The following is a 25,729-nucleotide window of genomic DNA, read 5'->3' as shown; positions in this document are numbered from 1 at the left end:
GGTATTGGCACATGTTTTACTGATAAAACTTGCTACAACGTCGTTTTTGCTTTATTTTAATAAACGCAGGTAAAGTTAGAATAGTTTTGCAAATTAAGGTTTCAACTTTTGTCGCAAATGAATTGTATAAAAATTAAATGGAAAACATACTGCTAGTGATTATAATTATAATGTGATATGCACATTGTATTCACATTCGGCTAATAAATTTGAAAATAATTTCTTTCTTAAATGCCGATTGTTCTGATATTGCAAGCTAGCTACATTCGGATATATTGTTGCTGATATCACCTTTAGCACATAATTTTTTACTGCCATATTGTCGCATGCAATTATAGGTTAATCCACTTGTACTGTAATAAATCCGTATCCAGTTTTGAACAACAATTAACTTTATAATCTATAACTTGTACTATATCAAATTGCACAACTGACTCACCTATCAATTTACAATTCCCAAGACAACCCCAAAAAGAATTTATTTTCGTTACACTTTTAAAACTTTATTATTGTTATTAATTGCAAAACATTTGCGCTAGGTACATTATTAATTCTTGTAAATAATATGGCATTAGGGTAATTATTTAGGGTGGTAGTTATATATATATATATATAACTACCACCCTAAATAATTACCCTAATGCCATATTATTTACAAGAATTAATAATGTACCTAGCGCAAATGTTTTGCAATTAATAACAATAATAAAGTTTTAAAAGTGTAACGAAAATAAATTCTTTTTGGGGTTGTCTTGGGAATTGTAAATTGATAGGTGAGTCAGTTGTGCAATTTGATATAGTACAAGTTATAGATTATAAAGTTAATTGTTGTTCAAAACTGGATACGGATTTATTACAGTACAAGTGGATTAACCTATAATTGCATGCGACAATATGGCAGTAAAAAATTATGTGCTAAAGGTGATATCAGCAACAATATATCCGAATGTAGCTAGCTTGCAATATCAGAACAATCGGCATTTAAGAAAGAAATTATTTTCAAATTTATTAGCCGAATGTGAATACAATGTGCATATCACATTATAATTATAATCACTAGCAGTATGTTTTCCATTTAATTTTTATACAATTCATTTGCGACAAAAGTTGAAACCTTAATTTGCAAAACTATTCTAACTTTACCTGCGTTTATTAAAATAAAGCAAAAACGACGTTGTAGCAAGTTTTATCAGTAAAACATGTGCCAATACCAATACACATAGTTCATTTTTAATTTTACATTTAAATGAAGAACCTAGAATGCATTTAAAATAGAAACAAAGTAAATTAACTATGAGTTTTTGAAATAAAGAAACGCCTTAAAAGACTCTATGCAAAATTATATTGTTTGCCAATTCACTAACTGAAAATGATCAATAATTTCGCACCCTGATGAAAGTAAAATTTCGTTTATTAGCTTTGCAGTGTGAGAAACAAATTGGGTATCAAACAAGCGGCCGCTGCGACAAGGTACAAACTCTTGATACGCTAAAAGGACTCTAATTTTCCATACAATATGTTAATAAGCCGTGTAATTACTAAATAAAAATGTCTGTATTCGTTTCTAGTTTTACGAGGCAGCTACAAAAAGTAACTGGCTATTAAAAAGCAATATGCACACAAACCTGTTCTTTGCTACACATAGCAAAACAAATTACACCTGATTCACACCGATTATTACCCCTCTCACCCCTTCTTGCAAGGAAACCATGAAGACTTATTATTTAATTAACAAAATTTCAAATTTTCTGTCATTCTTAATATAGGTACCCTTTAGATTTGTGATTATTTAAAATTCCTACCTTACGAAGATGGTCATTCTGCACCCCGTCTTAACAAATCACCAATAGCACACACGAAAACACAGAATCAAAACTTTTCACACGATTAATAATTAACCTTAAATACGGTTGTTAATCCGCCAAGATCACGTCGAATACTGAAGTAATAAATTCGTTGTTTACCTGATCTAGATGTTTATGCCTTTTTTTGCTGACGTGTTTGTTTGAGATAAAGACTCTTCATCTATCACTATTGGGGCGAACAATCGGAGAGCAAAGGATAAGCGAAGAAGACGTGTAGAAGTTCAAATGGTAGATAGAGTATCTGAACTCGAGAACTACAGAAGGTCACACAATGTCGTCCTTTCACTTTAAAATTAGAAAATAATTTCTCACTATTGTGTGTATGTACAATTCAATAAAATTGGGATAGAATATTATTAAAAATTATTTAATTTAAATTAATTGGTAAGGATGAAGTTAGAAATAGCTTTAAGTTAAATATGAACGGAGTTGCCACAAGAGTTTGTATGGTATGAAAATTAGTAAAAATTATCAATTTGCTTTACTAAATTTTAACACTAAATATAAAAAAAGAAAAGTATCAGATGAAGACGAAGACTCAATCACAAAACCAATACCTTGATCTTGCTTTGTTCATAACTAATACGAACCTGCTAGAATTTATTTTTTTAAATATTTTTACGAGTGAACAAGTCTTACTGATTTCGGAAATTACGAACTAAGCCCGGAACAGTTTGGACAAGAACTTTTGTAAATTGTTGTTTAAAATTATAACTAACAATTCGCTATAAATGCCTACTTTATTGTGCGTATGTCGTTAGTAGTTACCTAGGTGTACTAGAAAATACCACATCTTCAGACTGGTTACTTCAAAGGAATAGACCGATATTTTCTTATAATACTTATCATCCTTTAGCATCCCTTAGTTACATCTTGTTCTTTTTATAAAGCATCTACCTTTCCTTTTTGATATTTTTTTTTAGTCCTTTTAAAAGTAATGATAAACGAAGTAGTACAGTCACTAATTGAAAGCGAGTATAGAAGCAAAAGGAGGAGCATATTCTTGCGGCAGCCATTTAACAATAAATCGATGAAAATTGTTATTTTGTGTATCAAGTTTTTGTGATCTTCTTAATTATGCTAAATCTGCTTTCGGGGATTATTGTGCGCCGTACTTCTTCTGTTCGCAAAACTTTTGAGGATGACTTCGTTTGGTGCAGATTAGAAGATACCGTTCAACTGAGACCCGTTGAGCCCTATAGAAATGCTTGTTATATTCGGATTAACAAAATTATGAGTCATCTTGCCTTGCCATATAGATCTCCTTACAACTGAGTCGGTTATTTCCTAAAGAGGATAGATGCTATTTTGACGAATAAGGGGATGCTAAGTTCTTATCGAGACAACACGGTTTATACCAATTGCACTCAATTTTCACGAACTTCTACATTTACTAAAAAAAGTTTGTACTTAGTTCTACATTAAAGAAAATATATTTGTCAATTTCTAGTAATGAAAAAAACTAAGCCCAGTTTTTTAATAAACGAAATCTGTGTTAGGTAATTGCATTAGGGGATTTACCTTAACATATCAGACTCTCCCGCCTATTATTTAACATTCACTCCTCCGTTTAGACGATGATATAGTAATTATAACACGAAAGAATTTTAAAGCTTTTTGACCCCACTTAACCTAGATTAAACCGCTTACGACATGGCTAGCAGCAATCAAGATGTGAGATTTATTTTTAAGTCGTCTAGTATCTCACACAAAGGAACCCGTGTAACATCACATACGTAAATTTATATGTAGTCTAGATTTAATGGTTGCCCCCCCCCCTCTCCCACAAATTTGCAGACTTGATAATTCGTTTAAATATTATTGCAAATAAACTGGCAGAAGAGGTCAATTTCAATTATGGAATCTCGTGTTGTTGTTAAATACTTGTGTTATGATATTTTAAATTTCTTGTTATTATATTTTCCTATTGGAAACTCGTGGAAAACGATTTCAAATCCACCAATAAATAGGTAAAAGCATACTTTTTATTGGATGAAAAAAAAATCGTTTCATATTTGAAATGGGTAAGTAAAGGTAAGAATTAAAAAGTTGTTTTCTGATACGTTTCAGAGTCACGCGATCGCATTAACCAGGAACTGTAAGACACCACCTCCTGCATCAACCCCTGCAGCGTCACATTTGTCGGGTCGTGATTCCACTGAGAGTGTCTGTACACCTGTGCCACCTCGGTCTACCAATTCTATTGAATCGGCTGTTTCCTCTCCATCGGCTAAAGAAGAATTCGACCATGCCAAATCTGGAAGTAGTAAGAAACATTTCGATATTTTTTAAGGGTGAGGGATGTTACAGGACCAAACTATCTATTCGAAGCACACAAATTCATTTTATATATACGATAACGATCGATTTTATAAAGGGAATAAAACTTTCGACTTGATTTTGTTTTGAGAGTAATGGAGTGGTTTATTTGAAAAGAAAAATGGAGATTATATACGTTTTAGAGCTAGCTACGGTCCAGATACTTATAAGTCCACGAGAGAGCGGCTTTCAATTTTTTCTCTTTATATTTGATCCCTCCTAAATGTTAATCCCTAAAGCCTAATCTCGTGCTTCCCGTCTCGACACACAGACCAGGGTCCCTCTAATCTCATCTTCTCTTAATTCCCTACCTTCCGCTTAATCCTGCTCTATCTAGTGGGCCATCTCTAGTATCGTTGGATTTATCTGAAAGACATCCACGCCATATGGGCGACTGACTGTCTACCTGCGAGCGTCGTCTGCTGCATGCCTTATTTTACTTGGGATTAAGTAATTTCCAGCACTCCCATTCGCATTATTTCGTTTGTATTCAAAACCCTATACATGAGTACAATAACATCGATACATCAAAGTCATAGTTCTATAAGTGCTTATTAAAATTATCATACGTCGCAATAAAATATCGACGGCGACAATAGAAATTTATTTTGCCAACGCCGTTATTCCAATCACGTAAGGTAGTGTGTCTTAAGAAGTCGGGTGAAGTTGATTTTGGATTTGGTTAGTTTACAATCGGCCCGTCGAATAGCCGGCCGAGGACAGGCTAACCGTTGGTTCATCAATCATGGACAGATAATCTGCTTAACTCTCACAATCCGTCTGAATCCCGCAAGCATTGAGGGGCAAGACGAAAAGGGCGACAGATAACATTCGCCGGTTTGACAAAGGATAAACTTTTGTTCTTGTTCTGGTCTACTTAATAGTGACCTCTTTTAAGCCAAACAGCCAGATTGCTTCTCTGTTTCTCTCATTCTACACTACAGCTAGCCGATAATATAGGGTTGTTCGGAAAGTCATTTCGTTTTTTTTTGTGGAAATGAAAGACAGTTTTCGTATAATAAACAAATACTTTATTAAATTATATATTGACCGTTCTGGTCCAACACCTTTTGCCATCTTTCTGGTAGTAGCATAATTCCACGCTCATAAAATTTTTGGTCTTTGCTGGCAAAAAACTGATCGAGGAGGTTTTTGACCTCCTCATTTGAGGTGAAGGTTTTACCGTCTAAAAAATTTTGGAGTGACCGGAACAAATAATAATCCGATGGTGCCAGGTCTGGAGAATATGGTGGGTGTAGCATTGTATCCCATTCAAGCTGTAAAAGCTTTTGGCGAGTGACCAAACTTGTGTGAGGTCTCGCGTTGTCTTGGTGAAACACTACACCTTTCCTGTTGATTAGTTCTGACCTTTTCTGTTGAAGTGCATCATTCAGTTTGTCCAGCTGATGACAGTAGACTTCCGAATTAATCGTTGTGTTATCCGGTAAAAGCTCAAAAAAAACGATTCCTTTAAAATCCCACCAAACAGACAGCATCACCTTTTTTTGGTGAATATCGGCTTTGGAAATGGTTTGAGCCGGTTCATCTTTTTTGCTCCATGACCTCTTGCGTTTGACGTTGTTGTATACAACCCATTTTTCGTCCCCAGTGATGATGCGCTTCAAAAACGGATCATTTTCGTGACGTTTGAGAAGCGAATCGCAGACGTCAATGCGGCGACACAGATTTCTCTCTGTGAGAACATGGGGAACCCATACATCGAGCTTCGAGGATAATCCCAGGCCTTTCAAGTGGTCATAAACTGTTGAATTTGATAAATTTAACCTCAATCCGATCTCACGTGTTGTTATTCGCCGGTTCACATCAACTAATGCCTTTATCGCGTCTTTATCAGCTTCAACCGGCCTTCCCGAACGTGGTGCATCTTCGACATCAAAATTGCCGGATCGAAATTTAGCGAACCAGTTCTGGCACTGGCGTACTGTCAACACACCTTCTCCATACACATCAGTCAATTTCTTTCTGGCTTGAACAGCATTTTTACCCTTTCTGTAGTAAAACAGTAAGATATGTCGAAAATGCTGCTTATCGCTCTCCATATTTAAAAGGGCACCAACCAAAAACTACTGCGTAGAATTAATTGGAATTTTTCACACACAAGCCTTGCTGTATGAGCTCTCAAAGCATATAAAAATTATACGGCTTAAATGTGAAGTTGGGTGCAAAAGAATACAATTAAATCCTCTGTCGGGAAAAAACGAAATGACTTTCCGAACAACCCGATAATTTTTGTTCTCTTTTAAACGTTTCACACCATTCCTATAAGTATCGTAAAGGGAAAATATTTAAACACACTAAGGACAATCTTTTTAGAAATAATTTGCTGAAATACCTAAATAAAATTTCATTACCCGAACTATGTTTCTTGGACAATAAGATGAGTTTTATTTCAGTAATTATTTAATGTCGTTATTACAAACACGTTTCCAGTTGGAATATTTTTTCTTTCTATAAATTAAAACGTTAAGACTGGTTTGCGCAAATTATCGGTTAAACTTTGTACAAATTACAAGAATGTTTTTTTACGGAAAATTAGTGGTACGAGAATTACCAGAACGCATTAAAAGTAATGATTTGCGTAAAGAAATTTAATAATCACCTACGTGTATTATTTACCTCACGAGTGGATGTATAAATCACTTACTCAAAATTACGCACTGCATTATTTCAGCATTAGCATTTAGTCGGCGCTGATAATTATAAATTAATTATAAAGTCTACACTGTAAATATTAATGCGTAAAACTGTGAAAACATTCGAATATCAATGCAACGCAAATACGGAAATACAGGGTAGATCATGAAAGGCTAAGTATTATAAAAAATAAATATTTTTTCCCAAGTTGTTAATTTACAAAGGAACGCTCTGTATGTATATGTGCAATGGTTGATAGTGTGGAAGTGCGAAGCGGTCGGAAGAAGTAGCGTGTCCGACGAATTATTGAAAAAGCGATCTATTCTGCTCTGTAGGAAAGTGATAACACGCACGAATAGCCAAACTTAATCCTGCCAATTTAATCCAAGCTTATTCCCATATCCCTCATACATATATTCCGACATTCATAGGAAAGCATGCGAGTATGTGCCGTGCGAAGCAAGGCGAGCGCCTAGCAAACGGCGAGGAGCAGAGAGATCGACGAAAAGCATCGTGCGGTTACAGCACATTCGTGGATTAAAAGACGGTCGAATCAGCTCAGCTTGCAGATTAGCCGTCGTCAAGGTGATCTACTTAATCGGTCCATTCAACTACTTATCCACTAACGCAATTTCCAAACTCATAGTCTCCTGGCATCCGTCGCATTTTTGTCTTCTTTCCATTCGTATTATCCCAAAGATGATAAAACCCATACCGATACATCTTCAAATTAAAATTGTTGCTTCAGCATTCGAAAAATTTCATCATTCGCATTCAATTTCAACACAATGACATACTTTGGTGTAGTTTGCGTAATATCGTTAGTCGTTTGATGTGGAGAGAAGAATTTTCTTCGATGATTTTCATCTTCCAACAACTTGTAATCAAGGGGTGTGGAAACAGCCCCGATCCGGGAAAGAGTGACGTGTTCAACGTCTGTCAAATTCCGAGATGAAAGAAAGTTGATTAAATTGGACTGGTGGAAGTCTATCATGTTTTTGTTGAAAAGCATAAATCAATGGCTTGATCAATGATCTGTGCAAGTCGTGAAGAAATGTCCTTCTGAAAGATGAGGAAAATGCTGAATTGCAACATAAATAGAAGAACTTTCGTTTGAAAACATTGTCTTAGTAAAGAACGCAAGAAGCTGTCAAGTATTTTCAACAACAGAATGGGTTAAGGCAATTGTAAATAAACCAAGCAGTGCACCTAGGCGAGGATGAACGAAAAGTGAAGCACAAGAAATATAATTTTTGCAGGTTTGAAACGCTTCTTCTAGTCCAGGTGTCCAGGTAATTGGTTGAAAACTTCTTAAAGGTGGACTGCTGACTGCGTTTTGTAATAGGGCTTTGTATTCCAAAGCGTGAGGTATGAATCTGCGGCAATTTAGCATACCCAGGAAACGGCGAAAATCTTGAGCTGTTTTCTTCGGCAACTGGAGCACGTTCTTCAGGAGCTCGGAGATAGTGTAACCAACAAAAACAACTTGAAAAACCCATCAAATTCTATTCTAAGATGACATTCACGTTCATCAAAAACAATAATATCATCCATATAGACAAAACAGAAAGCCAAACCGCCTAAAACATCTTCCGTGAACTTTTAGAAAGTTTGACCAGCATTTTGAAGGCTGCATTGGCGACGAATGTCGATGTTTTAGGTAAAATTTGGACAATTTTCTTAGTTAGCGATAAATTGACGAACGAGTTGTTTCTCAGGCACGGTCAGATAAATGGTCAATTAATTTCTTGCGCAAAAATGTGTACAGGTTTAATTGAGGAGGGTTTGTAATGACATCTTCGATTTCCAATGCGATACGTGCGTCTAATTGAGAAACAACGTACCTAATAGAATTTCGTTACCTCGTTAGTAATTTCAGAAAGGGTAAACTGATAACCATAGGCTTGATTTGTCGGATCAAATGGGCGGCAATTTTACAGTGACTCTATTAACTGCAGGGCTCTGAGTCTGGTGCGGATATTGTTGTTGTTGGTGGTGATTTTGTTAGACCTGTTACCGTAGTTTTTCTATATGCCATTGAAGCAGCTCGTTTTCCTCACCTAGGCCGATGAGTTGATACGCGTCACGAAGTATCTCCCCTCATTTATTTGGGATGCGTTCCCCTTTGGGGTCACCAATATAGGGATAGTGGGGTATTAAATTAGTGGAAATTAGGGTAAATATTGTCGTTTACCTACTTTAAAAAACTTATGGACATAAAGACTAGACTCAGAATTGGAAGTTTTCGCTCACCAACTTGAAAATCTTTTATCTAGGATCCAAGAAAAATCCCAGTAATATTGGGATCCGTCAAATGGGCATACACGATCTGGTGGCAAAATTTATAACTCGAATGAGGGAAAAATTTACATAGGAACTGTGCACGCAAATTGTAAAATTGTTTATTAAAATGATAAAACACGTTAAAAAAGTAAACATTTTTTCGATGATGGAGTCGACGAAGTTTTCTTCTAAAGTTAAATCAAATAAAAAGTTATTATGTTCAGTGAAAAGCTGCAATAGCATTTCAGACATAGATCTTCACTCTTCACCTACATTAACTACTTTCCAATAAAAACTAACCGTTTTATATATGTAAAAAATATATTCGGAAAATAAGAGAAAAAAGTAAACTAATAGAAGCTTGGATGAAAGCAGTAGGTATCAAAGAAGTGAATTCCGGAATAAAAATTTGTTCACGTCATTTTAATGCACATGATTATATTTCAGCAAGTATTTACCATCAGCCATAACCTTAATATTTAAAACTAGAATCATACTAAAATTATAAAGTGAGAAATTATTTATTCCTGTGTAATTGATTTAACACAATTCTAATGATATTTTGAGGTTAAGAACCTACCGGCTGCAATACAACTAAGTTGCAATAATGTGTTTGCAACGTTCTCTTAAATCGGCTTTGCACGTGCAAGTCATTGATATGATATTGCTTAAATCGCCCAGAATCACCTCACCAATTATATAACGTGAATCACTTTTTAAATCCGAAGTTTGTAAAAAGTAGGCAGTAAACTTGACGGAATTTAAAGGCTAGCTTCCGGATTTGTTATTTCCGAATTTTATAATGTGATTGGCATTAAAAACACGCTCACCTTCAACGAAATTTCCCTTCCGAGGCTTTCTGTCAGCCCAATCACATATTGTGTCAATACTTATCATTTTATCGTAATTTAAAAACTTGGAAATTGCACGGTACACTATAGGAACTACGATAAATTTTCCCTAATCGGCGCCATGTTTTTAGGCTCCTCCCATTTGACGGATCCCAATACAATAGTTAATTGTTTTCATAAGGTTTTGATCTGATATTCAACAAATGAAAAAATTAAAATCCGATGGAATATACATATGTAGAACTGTTAAAATTAAAACGAAAAAGCACCTATTGATATGTAATAAAAGTTGTTCATAATAGCAAGCCCTGTAAAAATGATTTCAAAGGCTTAGATGGAATACGAAGGTTATTTGTAATTTCACGGTATTATTATTAGCGGCGCAAATCCGGATTAGATAGATTATCGATTCTTTTTCATATTGTGCTTCTATATATATAGTTTCATAAATTTCACAGTACCTACTCTAAATTCCGTATTAACCTAATTCCATTAATCTAATTCTTCTATAATCTCCCAGCAGATTTTTTATCAATACACGCGCCCTACATATTAAGCTCGCCTATGTATGTGTTTGCGAGCTAAAATTACTTTGCAAATCGGCTAGGTAGGTAGGTGTAATACGATAAAAAAAAATTAAATTTCCTTTATCGCAAAGAAAAACAGTTATTAATAGTAGCAATAACTAAATCGTTATGTATATAAGTTAGTTGACGTTTAAAAAGTACTTAAATTATTTTGTCATTAAATTTTTGTTCCGGTTAATTTTTGCATGTACGTTGCAAGGCATTTTTCAAATATGTTTCTAATTTTGTTGGCTAGTATTCCACAACGAAATAATGAAATATAGCAGCCGGATGTGCAGATATGTTAATCTGACTGCTCACTGCTCACAACGGTTATCTACTTCCGGCCTTGATCCCCTTCAATCCACTTTTGTCATACCCATTCCCAATACACACAGTTTGTTTGTAGTACATTTCTATACATCTACGTTTATTACTTCCACATTACAAGCACTATTACCCCCCCCCCGTGTGTCGCCGCATCCTACAAGCTACAAAGTAATTAATGATCGATATCCATGGAAAATGACTGTCTCGATTTCTTATGAATCGTCTGTAGTAAACATTTTCTTCCTTGTTTTCAAATATATACTTTCTCTATTTCGGCTGCAAAACGGTTTGAATTTTATTTTCTATGTATTCTTAGGGAAATGCGAAGATTAGGTCAGGGTAGGAAAAACTGCAGGTGCGTATGCAACCGGTCTTAGGACTGACGATCTTACGATAATAATCAATTCTATTGCCTCCAGAAGACACAAACCTGTGCAACCTGGAGAATAAATGCTACGGTATTAGTCATTAACCAATTAGGACAGTGATTCAAGAAAACCGCTATGCAGTAGACCATTTGTTGAGTTAGCATGTAGATAATAATAAATTATGTAGGAAAAGGACTTGTGCATAAGTTTTTGAAGGATTTTCGTTCGCTTTCTTAAAATCTGTCATCTGTTGCATGCTCTCTCGCGATTAAGCAGCTTAGGAGTTGTTCAAGGAACGAGACGCGGCCAGGGAAATGGAAATTGTTAATCAATTTCGTTGATCGCTTCCTTAAGACACGGTGTGGGGTGGTGATGGTATGAGGGTGGTGATAGTATGTGTGTGTGTATGTGCGAGTCGGGTGAAAACGGACGATTCGGCCAATGTTGGTGGCAGGCGGGCGATTTAACAATGCAGATGCGGCAAAGCTGTGCTATTTCTGTGCTCTCTGGCCTAAATCTCGGGGACAGTCCGTAAGCCGTTGAACGGATCGGGTCGTCGTAATCCTGGCGGCTTACCGCGCTGTGTATAGTCCACTAGTCGCTAATCCCTTTCGTTCTAATCTAGGCAGGCTGACCAGCGTCTTAACTCTCCGGCTCATATTGCCTTCCGGTCCTTTGTTCCACACGATCAATAATGCAACCCTATAAATAATACCACCGAGGATACTGGTAATAGGTAACTAATGTTCTGAAAGCACTAGTCGAGCAGTACTTCGTTCTGCTTTCTCAACTACGGCCTTTGTTGTTCTCACCACTTCTAACCTAACGCATCACCATCGTCCATCCTCCTTATGACCTACTTAGTATCACCCTTTGCACCTAACCTAACATTGACCATTACCTTCTACTCTCAACAATTTCTTTGCTTTCAATTACCGATATTGATTGAAGAAACTTCCGATCAATAAAATAGTGATTACAATTTATCGTAAAGTTTATTCTTAAATTCTTATGAGAAGTTTTGCTTTTGTTAGTTGTGTCGGTCAAGGAAATGCAAGATATATAGGTAGCGTACGTAGATTTATTTGTTGCGGTTTTGAATCGTATGTGGGAGATGTTCTTCGACCAATGACTTTGCTTGAGGATTATGGAAAAACAATGCAAAGTTCTTTCTACCTTTAGCAAGAGTCGAGTAGGAATTTGAAGTTCGAGTCTTAACAGACTGCTTACCTTGTGCTCTATTTGTCCCAAAGCTCCGCTGCCATTTTCGGATAAAATTTTAAGTAATCACTAACGCAATCGGGATTATGTCAAGAACTGTTTCATACCAACCGTTAAAGCTTCTCGTTGAGCAGATTCTGTCTAAAATAAAACTCCTTCAGCGGTTTAAAAAGCATCGATTAGAGAGTTCTTAAAGGAAACCTTTTCCAAAATAAAAAGCGCAGCCATTTTATAAAGGTTAACTACTAGATATCGCACAGCTTAACGACCAACTTCACATAATTATAATGCCCTTTTTTACATCTACGCCAAATACCAATTTAACTACCTGTTAAGCATATTTATTACTCATCATAAGGTCGTCAGTCCTAAGACTGGTTGGGCACGCACCTCCACTATTGAGCTAATCTTCGCATTTCCCTAAAACTAGATAATTCCACATCCTTAACTATTTGCGAACAGTAATATAATCTAGGTCTACCTCTACTCCTCTTAACTCCTGTTTCTGCCTTCATGCCTGAGAAGGTGTCCTACTAACCTATCTCGCCTATTTGCTGTGTGACTTCCATAGAGTCCTTTGTTCTCCTATTTTTTCTAATATCTGTTCATTTCTAACCTTCTCTATCCACGGTATCCTCATCATTCGCCTATAACCCCACATTTCGAACGCTTCTAACCCTTTTTTTCCGCCACGTCCACCGTTCATGTTTCACACCCGTACGGTGACGCGCTCCAAACATACACCCTTAACAAACTTTTTCGAATTTCTAAATTAATCGTTCGCGAGCATAGAAGTGACTTCTTTTTATTGAAAGCGACTCGACCCTGGGCTACCCTCTGCTTTATATCCCTACTACTCCTTCCGTCCTGACTTGTCTGACTTCCTAGATACCTAAAATCAGCCACTTCTGCTAATCTTTCGTCTCCTATGTTTATATTCGCTCTTTCACTACTTTTTCTTCCCTTCCATACCAGTATTTTTGTTTTATTTATTTTCATACAATATTTTTTTGTCAGTACCGCTTAAATTTTATTAATACTGCTATATCATCTTACATAATAATTAAATTATAAGACGTATCTAATCGTATTACATGAAAAAGGAAATTTTCTGGTAGAATTTCAAAAATTACAAAAACGTTTTCATTTTTATCGTTTAACCGTGAATTGTTAGGAACCTGCGTTTGCGTTATCAACCATTCCTAAAATTAGACAAAAAAAAGTACTTATAGATTGAAGGAATTAGATTATAGTAACTACACGTGTGGATTAAAAATTTGGAGCAAAAAACAGGTACAAATTAGGTACGTACGTATATGTTTTATCGTTTATAGGTGAATTACTGTGAAATAACCCTCAGTTGATTCTTAGCATAGCAACGTCTAAAGACGACTCGACTAATCTATAAGACGTGAAGTTGCTCCAGTTAAAGCTTTGTAATATGCAGAAACCTGCTTAACCTAACAAGATTAGCATAGAAAAGCACACGAGGCCAGCAAACCTTAATACTTGCATCAAAGTTTCCCTTCGCCTCAAAAACTTCGGCTAAAATTATTAAACATAACCCGCTCTAAATCCCGCCTAAGTCAGACAACTTAAATTCATTCCCGCCGGGAAAATTTTTGGATAACTTGATAACAAGGGGAAGTACCTAGACATTGTGTAACTCTCTTTGGCACAGCGTTTTATAGCAATAACAAAAAATGATATTTTGTATAACTCAATAGTTTACAAGCTAAATGAAGTCAAAATGTTGATGGTGCACATGCATTGAATAAAATAATATTTTAACCTATTTTCACGTGTATTATTTTATATGTTATTAAACAAATGAATGTACATATTGTGTATATCCAAAAATTAATTTATGAATACATGAATGGGATATAATGTTTATTACTTTCGGTTGAACAATAAGTCGAGATTAAGCGTTTTGCCTCCGGTGTTACTTTTATGGCCATTTGTGTATTTGCTTGAAGAGATAAAACGTTTATTATATTATAATAAATCCACAGTTGTCACGAACAGAAAATTGCTTTTAAATTACTGGGAAAGTTAAACAAAATCTCTTTTCTTGTCGCCCATTTAATCTGATTGTAAACGCGCATTAATAGTATTATTCTTTTAATCTAATCTTTCGTACACACAAAACGTACTGTTTTCTACAACTGCTACCAAAAAAAAACCAACCAATGTAAAATTACCGTTACACTGACGCCAAACAAATTAAATAACAATAAAATTTCGTATATGTACTTTTTTCATTTCCAAAAATCCTTCGTATCGAAAGATTTACTTACTGACCCAATTTTACAGTCAACGTCTGTACTTTAAATTAAGCAAAATAAGAAGATATTGAAAAGTGAAGTGATTTTTGCTGAGCTCTGCCAGAGTTCAGCTAGTTTTATAAAATGTTTTCTGTATAGAGAATGGAATGATGCCGTCTTTTTAGGCGTTAAAATAATCTTTCGCGTTCCAATTGATTGTGGTAGCGCTCTTTTTAACTTGAACGGAAATGAAGAAGTCTTTCCATGAGTAACAGAACATTTAATGTCATCCCAGCCCTGCTATCAATTGATCTGTCTGTCTTTCTTATCTCAGGATATTTTCCGCTTTACACGCTTCCATTAAATTCGGAATGGCTCGAAATATCTGCATTTGAGTGGCTATCGCAGCATCTCCCTTCGCCTTCGGCTGATATATTTACCGAGACCTGAAATATTCAGATCATCTGGCCTGTATCAATTATTTTGACTTTATCTTAGAACACTCTGCTAATCCCAAGCAAAAAATGAAGAAAATATTAATGCATTTTTCAAATTATTTCATTCTAGGTTTTAACATATACTTATACTAGTTGAGTCCGTCCAAATTTGGACGGTTGGTACACAGCAATAATTCCTCAAGCATATCATTTAGGGACACCTAAAATGGTAAGGTTTAACCGTGAATACTACCCAACGTAGACATATATATAAACCCATATACATTAATGTAGTTGTTTAGTTCCACCTCGAATATTTAATTAAGAAATCTGATTAAACAAAAGCATATTGGATATCGAAAATAGACTCAATTTGATCTTTTGATTAAACGTTTTCATAATCAGCTGGTTCCACAAACTTGTATTATCAGAGGAGATAGCCGCACCGATTATATTTACAACGTTTTTTTTTTTTGGATCAGATGAAACTACAAAACCCTACTTCTTCATAAGCCCGCAAACATACGGTCAAAAAATTCAATATTTCTTTAGCTTTCTTTTTCTACTTATTAATACTCTTACATAAGTTCGTAAAATCATTTTGAGTTATTAAGGAATTATCTGGTAAACGTAGGAATAAATAATGAGTAATTATTATTGATTGCCAGAGAAGCGTAATATGTATGTACATAAGTAATGGTAATTAAAGGTAGACTCTAAACAATTAGAAAGGTCAGTAATTGCCTGATGTATTTTGCGCTGTCTCTGTTCTTATCATTTTTCTAATTTAAAATTGCGCCTCATGTACTTGTGACGTCGAAATAATGCAAAATGCACACAGTAAAATTAAAACACTTCCAGGCAAATCCCTGCCGGTCCACTGTATCGTAGAATCAATCAGCATTATAGAAGAAAGCAAAGTATCGCAGCCGTGGAGGAAACGTTGTCTTGTAGAGACAGACAGTTACGTTATCATACCAGTTGGTACACCGTTTCAAGGACTAGTGCAAGCTGCCCTTCTGAGACTTGGTTACTCAGCTGAATGTGCCACAACAGCGAAAGGACTGGTTGTCATCAAAAACTGGAAGGGATTAAACTTTGAACAAATCTCAGACGATCCTCTAATCACTGTTGGCGATATTTTGGGGGAACTGACGGCTGTTGCAACATTAAGAATTCAAATTATTAAAAATCGCAATGCCGCTTTTGGGGACATTAAAGATAAACTTCTCCATTTTTTCCTTACCCAATCGCAAGGACTTTTGAATTCAACGGGATGTCCTTTGGATGAGGTATGTTTTATTCACTCGTCGATATAAATTATCAAATGCAGTATTTAAACAATGCCGATTACACGTTTGATAACGAAATAATGAAAGTAGAACTGCGACAAAACTCACAGTAATCATGAAAATTTTGGTAATCAATAATTACTTACTAAACAAAAAAAAATTAATAACTGCTGTTTAATTGGTTTTATCATTAAAAAAGATCGTTTTATCATAAAGATTATTTTATTAAGTATCGTAGCAACGTAATTATTGAAGATTGATTATTCCTAAGGATTAACATTTTTCCCTCCATCAGAAATATAATGTATTCCTTTAATCTGTGTAACTCACGGTGGAGTTATGATATCGCGCGGTGGATTTCTTACACATCGAGAATAAGGCAATATAAATGGAAAGTGAGCTCTAAATTCTGAATATTACAGTTATACGATAAAGACTTTAAGAAAAGGATGAAGATGAATGTGTTAGGCGTTAGGGATAAAGAGAATGGCAGTAACCTTGGTTCTAATCAGATTGCGTAACATTATTTTACGGTATTAATGAGATCAAAGCTTGCTTTAGTAGGTATATAACGTGCTTTCATTATAGTCCCTGTACGCCGTCTATTCTCGGATTGTTGAATTAGTGAACGTTTTAGCAAAATCCTTCTACCAGTTCAAATTTAGTTACCTGCATCTATTTACTACCGAAAGTCAGTCAAAGGGATCAACTAATGGACCCTTGACAATTTTTGCTTTCAAATACCGCCAATACATATCCAAATGAAGTTGTAACAGTCGTTAAAGATAGAAATACAATTCTTACACCTAAAGTATATATAATCTGTTACAGCTTATTTTATCACAGATATGCCGTACCGGAAACGCACCTCAGTCGCCGGACATATCTGACGACTGTCGACGAAAATTTGACCAATGGTGGAAATCCCAATTCAACTCTCAATCGCCTTCGAATAAGTCATATTCGGGAGTCCAATTTCCCAATCAATATCCAGCAAACGCCCACAGTCAAAAGCCTTTCGATCGGAATTTGATAGATCCCCTCCATTCGGTCATGCAAACGGTACAAAATCAATTTCCAACTCAAAAAACACGTATGCGCACCAGTTTTGATCCTGAACTTGAACTACCAAAATTGCAGCGATGGTTCGCTGACAATCAGCATCCCAGCCGGCAACAGATCCAGCAGTACGTCAAAGAATTGAATTCATTAGAATCTCGAAGAGGTAGAAAACCGCTAGATGTTAACAATGTCGTGTACTGGTTCAAAAATGCCAGAGCTGCACAGAAAAGGGCAGAAATTCGAAGTATCGGCCCAGGACTGAACTGCCATATACCGGTAAACGGCTTTGCCGATCACGGTTCGACGAATGGAACAAATATTTTATTGGGGGAACCCTATCTGGGTCATGCGCGTCCCGATAACCACTTAAAAGGAAACATTCCCGAATATTATCGCAGAGCTTTTCAAGCAACAAGAATGTCCGATGAACTTTCTAATGCCACGTCTGAAATGGAAGAGGACGACGTTCCCGAAAGTCAGCCGCAAAGTCCTGTAGCTCCATTGTCGCTGACGAAATCTTGCAGGAAAGACTACAAAGGCGATGATGAAAGTTCTCATCCTGGAAACTCTCCACCGACACCTGACATTCAGGTAAGTTTCAAGTTTATCGATAGCTTCGAGAGTTACGTAGCACGTCTAGCATTTTCCAGGTGCAATTGCCTACGACGGAAATTAAAGAGGAACCTGTCAATCTCCATTCTCCGCAGGATCAACAGTCCATGTCGCAAAAGGAAGCGACTTCTGATAGGGAAGATAATGGAGAAGGAGGAGACAAAAGCCGCATTCAATCGCTCAATACTTCCCAGGCTGTTGAACGGCCGCTTTCTCAAAGTTATCGGACATCTCCAGAATACGAGAGTCAACTTCCACAAAGATGCAACGATAGTTTAGAACGTTTAACAGCTGGATTTCCATTGGTTCCAAATTCCATGTTTAGTCAAAGTATAATGTACATGAGTCATTATATTCCCGGTGTCTCTCATCCGACCCCGTCACCCCCGAGCAGCTCCAACGTGCTAGGATTGACAGCCGACGAACGTAGGAAAAGGAACCGAACATTTATCGACCCTGTTACCGAAGTTCCCAGATTGGAACAATGGTTTTCATTAAATACACATCCATCACACAATCTCATTTTAAAATATACCGAAGAACTGAACTGTATGGCGTACAGGCAGAAATTTCCCAGATTAGAACCAAAAAATGTCCAGTTCTGGTTTAAAAACCGCAGAGCCAAATGCAAACGGCTTAAGATGTCATTGTTCGATGCCCAAACATCCCCCGCTTACCACCACGGCGACCGGGAATAAAAATCGTACTTAAGCTGTTCCACAAGTTTCGTTTGCTAAAATGCCAAAGATTCTAACTGTAATACATTACATTGTTTATTGCTTCTAGTTTACAATAGGTGATAATTGTCGACAGTTTGTACTTGTACAAATGAAGGAAGTACCTACATATACATACATATATAGATCATTGTCCAGACATGTTCAATGTACGTCTCAGAATAGTGCCAAAAGTCTGCTTTTCTTTTAGTTATGTAAAACGTGCAATTTTTTTGACATGTTACACAAGCCGTTTTAAGAATTGTTCATTAAGCTTGATTGTTATATAAACAAAACTAAAAATTTAAGAATAGCCGAGGCATCTATTCTAGGACATGCTTACATGTTTTTCATCCCTGTCAAATACAATAATCCTTCGTGATTTCAGTTATCCGCAGTTATGATAAAAAAATCGTAAACCCTATCGTCTATATATTATGAACTACTACATTTGTCTTAAGTTCAAAAATAAATGTGAATTTAATCCTTATTCTTTCTACTTACTACTTTCACTGTATTTCCCGTACTTAACCTTTGCGGATAACAAGGAATTTACTGTTTCAAAATTAAGGCTCGGAATTGTATTACATTATTTCAATATTTAAATATTTGAAAATACATAATTCAAAAAATATTATTTGAAATTTAAATATTCAATATTGAAATATCCAAATATTTGAATACTCAAAATTTCAAACATTTGGAAATCCAAACATCTATTTAAATGTAAGTTTAAAGACATATTTAATGATTCCCTTATTAAATGTTAGTGAGTTTCAATTAATTTTTTTAATGTCTGCTCAAATTTGTATAACTACCTGCTCAAATATTTGATTTATTGAATATTTGAGTATTCAAATGCTTAAATATCGAATAATTTGGATATTCAAGTCAAATTTTAAACAGATATTTGAACACATAAATATAAAAAAAATTCCGACCCTTAATTAAATCCTTGTGCAATCGTCTCTCAAACAGACTGATAATTCACATTGGTCTTTTGTACCAACTGCAATTAAAATGTATATTCATTAGTCTATATGTATGTTTGTTAAAATTAGACCAAAATTTGTTGTTATTTTTTTGTGATGACGCTTGAATAAACCGTACCTCATCATTCACTTTTAGTCTTTTACTTTGTTACACGATAACAAAAAAATAGTAATTTTCAGTTATTTTTTTTTTATGAAACTACCACCCATTCGCTGATAACGTCAAAGGGGTAAGTACAATTAAATTATTTTAATTTAAAATACGATTATGTGAAATAAATCAATTTTATGGATACTTAACCGTGTGCGACACCTCCACCAAATTTCTTGTTAGAATTAATTGTATATACTTAAAAATTAAAAGGAAGACTCACCCCTAATTACCACAAAAAAACTTTATCTGAGCGGACACGTGTTTCGACCACTTCATACGTGGACACCATCAGTCTCGCGTTGATATTTACCATTAATAATAATTACGCATTAATATTTACCACAGTCTCTCCTTTCTACTTTGAATTGCATATACGATTGATTATTTAATTATTGTTTATACAAATTTTTGCACATACAATCTTATATGGTTTTATGAATTACATGCGCTGTAAAGGGCAAAATAAAAGCTGAATATTTAATGTACCCATAAATTCGTTCCCCTAAATATAAACCGTTCATTTTCCGTTTCATTAGCATTTTATCAAAATAAAACTGTTAGAAATGAAACAGATCCAAACATCATCTGTAGGATTATCTTAATGACAAGGAAATTACAAAGTTCGTAGATAATCTATGTAGTAGAACAAGCGCGACTTTTACTCACATTCTCCATTAGAGTCGCAGACAATGAAAAGGGTGCCACAGTGAATAGATTCCGACGCGGTGGAGGAGCTTGCGAGCTGATATAAACCACAGCCGTAGCATTTGATAATCTTAGCTATATAAACCACCTTAAAGCCTTCGTACAACTAACACGATTCTCTCAAAAGCGACTGCGAAATAGCAATATTCAAAAATTTAACTTTTTTAAGTAAACGTGAAAAGATTATATCTAGTCATTAACATGAAAATGACTCCTTGGCGAAAACAATTGTGTTTAATAAATTTGATAAGTTTTTATGTGTTTTTATTCTATCGGGTTGTTCGGAAAGTCATTTCGTTTTTTCCCGACAGAGGATTTAATTGTATTCTTTTGCACCCAACTTCACATTTAAGCCGTATAATTATTATATGCTTTGAGAGCTCATATGGCAAGGCTTGTGTGTGAAAAATTCCAATTAATTCTACGCAGTAGTTTTTGGTTGGTGCCCTTTTAAATATGGAGAGCGATAAGCAGCATTTTCGACATATCTTACTGTTTTACTACAGAAAGGGTAAAAATGCTGTTCAAGCCAGAATGAAATTGACTGATGTGTATGGAGAAGGTGTGTTGACAGTACGCCAGTGCCAGAACTGGTTCGCTAAATTTCGATCCGGCAATTTTGATGTCGAAGATGCACCACGTTCGGGAAGGCCGGTTGAAGCTGATAAAGACGCGATAAAGGCATTAGTTGATGTGCTTCTCAAACGTCACGAAAATGATCCGTTTTTGAAGCGTATCATCACTGGGGACGAAAAATGTATTTTTTTATACAACAACGTCAAACGCAAGAGGTCATGGAGCAAAAAAGATGAACCGGCTCAAACCTTTTCCAAAGCCGATATTCACCAAAAAAAAGGTGATGCTGTCTGTTTGGTGGAATTTTAAAGGAATCGTTATTTTTTTGAGCTTTTACCGGATAACACAACGATTAATTCGGAAGTCTACTGTCATCAGCTGGACAAACTGAATGATGCACTTCAACAGAAAAGGTCAGAACTAATCAACAGGAAAGGTGTAGTGTTTCACCAAGACAACACGAGACCTCACACAAGTTTGGTCACTCGCCAAAAGCTTTTACAGCTTGAATGGGATACAATGCTACACCCACCATATTCTCCAGACCTGGCACCATCGGATTATTATTTGTTCCGGTCACTCCAAAATTTTTTAGACGGTAAAACCTTCACCTCAAATGAGGAGGTCAAAAACCTCCTCGATCAGTTTTTTGCCAGCAAAGACCAAAAATTTTATGAGCGTGGAATTATGCTACTACCAGAAAGATGGCAAAAGGTGTTGGACCAGAACGGTTAATATAGAATTTAATAAAGTATTTGTTTATTATACGAAAACTGTCTTTCATTTCCACAAAAAAAAACGAAATGACTTTCCGAACAACCCTATATTTACGTAGTCAACTGCTTCATCAACCATGTAACTTTAAAATCTGATTATAATTATTTGAGTAATGTACCTAGTTTTCATGTTTCTGTTAAGGAAAACAGCTATTTAGAACAAATGCTGAATAGTATTGTCAAGTTTAGTTAAACATGTCTGTAGCGCAAACTTTAGATCTTGTAAAGGGATTTTAGGGAAACTGCATTTTCCACTTCTCCAGATAATCCCCTAAAAGCGCGGAAAGCCTAGAGTTAAACGGTTCAGAGTGAAATAAAGACATTTCCTGCTATAGATAATTTTCTCGTAAATTTACTTTCCATTTTACTCGGCACATATATATGGGAAGAGGAAAGAATTAAAACAAATTAACAAACCACGACGATTTGAAATAATTATTGCCTATTGGAATTTTGTAGGTACGAATCAAACTTTATTAAATACTCATCCACTTTAAATCCTCGCGCTTTTCAATTAACCTCTGATTATTAATAAATCCGTTAGCTATAAAAATAGTTTAGCCCCAAATTTGATTGAATTTCGATATATTTGGAATACAATTTATTGCGTACCTGACGAAACTTATAATTTAATTTTAATTGTATTAATTAGTTTACAATCCCAATCGATATGTGAGGGATTTAATGTCACTAGATTATGTGTTACACAGAGATATTTATTTAAAAAAAGTTGATAAACGGTTAAAGCATTTTATGTTGCTTATCTCTCGCGCTGAGAATTTTCGTACTGACGGACCTATGTACATATAACGCGTGGAAATTGAAAAAGTCCCGCAAAATGGACGTGATGCCGTATTTTTTATCTTTAATTTAGCGGCATTCTGATAACTGCGTCTTCGGTGGGCCGCCTGCGGCCTGGTAAATGTGCGTCCTGCTAAGTCTTACTGCGTTCCCTTCTATATTAGTATTTATTATTCATAACTGCTCTGGAAAGTTGGAACGCCACTATTACGTATGATAAAAGATGCCCAACGAGATCATCCCTCAAACGTTTTTATCGAAGAAGAGAATAGCGCGACGGAAAGGAAAAGGGAACCCAAAAGCGCTTGCCTGCGCTAACATTTCCAGAAGGAAACACGTCACCGACAATAATTCTTTTAAATACAATTTCAGATCATCTTCCTACAATCTTCCTTCTACTGATTTCGTTAAGATTAGTTTTATAACTTTTAAATGCATGATATCATTTAAATTAATGACACTTACCTACACGATACGTATATTTTTCTTTATTCACTAATGTCTAATCATAATTACGTTTTCGCACAAAATTTTCTACTGTCTCTTCGCTCGATTTAAACCGATTACAATTTTCCGTTTGTTTTTCGTACATAGACCACGTTTTACTTCACAATATAAATAAACATTTTTCATATCCTTAACAACCGCACGATAGACAACTAACAAATTTGTTATGAATTAAAGAAAAGCGGTTGCATAACTTGAAATTCAAAAGCACATAAATACATTAGTTTTAAAAGCTGTCACTGTATCTTCAAACGTATGTAATTTAATAATCTTATCATATTAAAGGATATATCCAATGCATGTCTCCTGAAGAAGAAAAGCTTCACTTTACACAATTTATGTACTTAAATAGAAATGTTTTAAGACTAGTACGTCTAATTTTCTTGTTAAATTCACATTTAATAATTCTATCGAATAGCATGGTACGGAAATGAATTCTTAACATTAAGTCTAGCAAAACGTTGATGTTCAAGGCTCATTCATAGTGTTCAAATTTAAGTACCAAATGCACCCATTACAATTACATTTAAATATATCCATTGCTAACAACACATACCACAATTGTTTTTGCTTAATTCGTGTCGTTCAACAGAAGGACGAATTTAAGCTTTTGTTTTACCCTTTTACTATTTCTGTTTAGCAAATAAACAAATTCATATTGTTATATGTACGAACAGTTAAATTAGATAAAATGTACTATACAGGATAATTCATTCACTCAAAAATTCTCCTATTGATTTGCAGTCAAATTGAACAGAATTGTATAAAGATCAAGCAAAATTCTTAACCATTAAAATATAGATAAGTACATTTTACCTGCGAAACAACATAACTTGTTAGCTTTTACAGAACGCTATGTCCTGAAAAGGATAATTTTACCCCCATCGATTTCCTGCCCGTGTGTGCGCTACTTAAACCGACAAATAATTAAAGTTAGATGAAATAATATCACACAAAGATTTTTCAGTTTCAAGTTCTCAAACTTATGGCAAAAACTCTGGTTAAAACAACCTGTGTAGTGTGGTGTCGATATTTCTTTAGGTCTACAGGAATTTATAGTCAGCTAAAGGAAAAGTTTATAAATAATAATATGATTTAATTTTAGTGCCAAGTAGATTCTTATTGCACTCATTATCATCATCAGTTCTTATAAGACTGGTTAGACACATAACTCCACGCTTTCCTATTCTGACATAATCTTCGCATTTCCCTGAAAGTAGAGAATCCCACATCTTTGAACCGTAATCTAATCTAGGTCTACCTCTACTCCTCTTAGCTCCTGCTTCTGCTTCTAATACGTCTCTAACTATCCCTTCATCCCTGAGAAGGGCTTATTTTGTCTATTTTTTATTATAGGTTTTCACATATTTCTATTTATTTGAATATGTTCGGTTGGTCATCGGTTTTCCACCCGTGTGTGAGCGAGTGGAAACAAAAGATGAACAAATATGGAAATTGTGAAATAAGACAAGACGCGGGTGGTTTGGAATGATCTTCAGAAAACCATAAATTGAACGCCCGCTTGCTTCAGAAATTGATCCGGTAGCATCAACTTCAACACGCTTGACAATGGCGTGTAGCTATTGAAATTGTTTAATCGGCGTGAACACCTAGAGGTGCAAATTAATCTGGGAAATGTAACAAAAATATTCGTGTTTAAGCACCGCTACCTGCGTACGTAACAAAGAACAGTGCCACTGTATATATGTGTATTCTCTACTCAGCGTTCACCTGCTCCTAATTCTTCCGTGAGAAATGTAACTCCTACCCCTATTGTGCACCTTCCTGATTACATTAACTTTGCACGCTTCCCCGCCTGCACTTATCCCTTTAGCAACGAAGAATTTCTACGTCAATCTTTTGTTTCATCCGAACCGACGAAAAACATTACGGTTAACTATTTCGGTAAACTTAAATTGTGCCGTGAGACGCCACAGGTGACAACGTCCCCATAAACATAGATCAACTATCATCTTTACAAAATAAACCACTAATTTATTCGATAGTAAAATTTTAATAAAATCGATGCACTAATGGGTCAATCAATTTTTGAATGTTTATCTCTTTGTTATTGCATCTACAGGGCACAATTATTGAAATTTATTTTTCGTAGTTTATGATGTGGTTAATAAATGACGAAAAGTTTTTAAAAGTATATAATCTGTACAACAATTTTCTTTTGTCGACGATTAAAGCTTCTTTGGTTAACAAAAGAAAGCCTTTTGTTGGAAGTTCTATTAATCTGATAAAAGTTTAAAAATCCCTCAGTCCATTGAAAATAAATAAAGTGAATAAAATGTTCTCGAACAGATAAGCCAGATATAACTCGAATGAAATAAGAGAAACATCATTGCAGCAACGGTTCATTTGTCAG

The 25,729-nt window shown here is 35.3% G+C and overlaps 1 protein-coding gene across 2 annotated transcripts in view; it reads left to right on the top strand.

Moving 5' to 3' along the window:
* LOC108738187 overlaps nt 1–19,478 on the top strand; it is a 23,883-nt gene extending 4,405 nt beyond the window's left edge. Inside the window, exons 2-5 of one of the 2 annotated variants that reach the window (XM_018471463.2) lie at nt 3,936–4,131; nt 16,024–16,454; nt 17,301–18,107; nt 18,167–19,478. In XM_018471463.2, coding sequence (XP_018326965.1) covers nt 3,936–4,131; nt 16,024–16,454; nt 17,301–18,107; nt 18,167–18,826 — 2,094 coding nt within the window. In that variant the 3' untranslated portion in view covers nt 18,827–19,478. Of the gene's footprint in view, nt 1–3,935; nt 4,132–16,023; nt 16,455–17,285; nt 18,108–18,166 lie in introns of both variants that reach the window. The other variant, XM_018471462.2, reaches the window with a different exon arrangement.
* The last annotated feature ends 6,251 nt before the right edge of the window (nt 19,479–25,729 follow it).

This window comes from Agrilus planipennis, unplaced genomic scaffold, assembly GCF_000699045.2.
Source record: "Agrilus planipennis isolate EAB-ADULT unplaced genomic scaffold, Apla_2.0 scaffold88, whole genome shotgun sequence".
NCBI classification, from domain to species: domain Eukaryota; kingdom Metazoa; phylum Arthropoda; class Insecta; order Coleoptera; family Buprestidae; genus Agrilus; species Agrilus planipennis.
The sequence above is the reverse complement of the archived record's forward strand: the minus strand, read 5'-3'. Positions and strand labels throughout refer to the sequence as shown.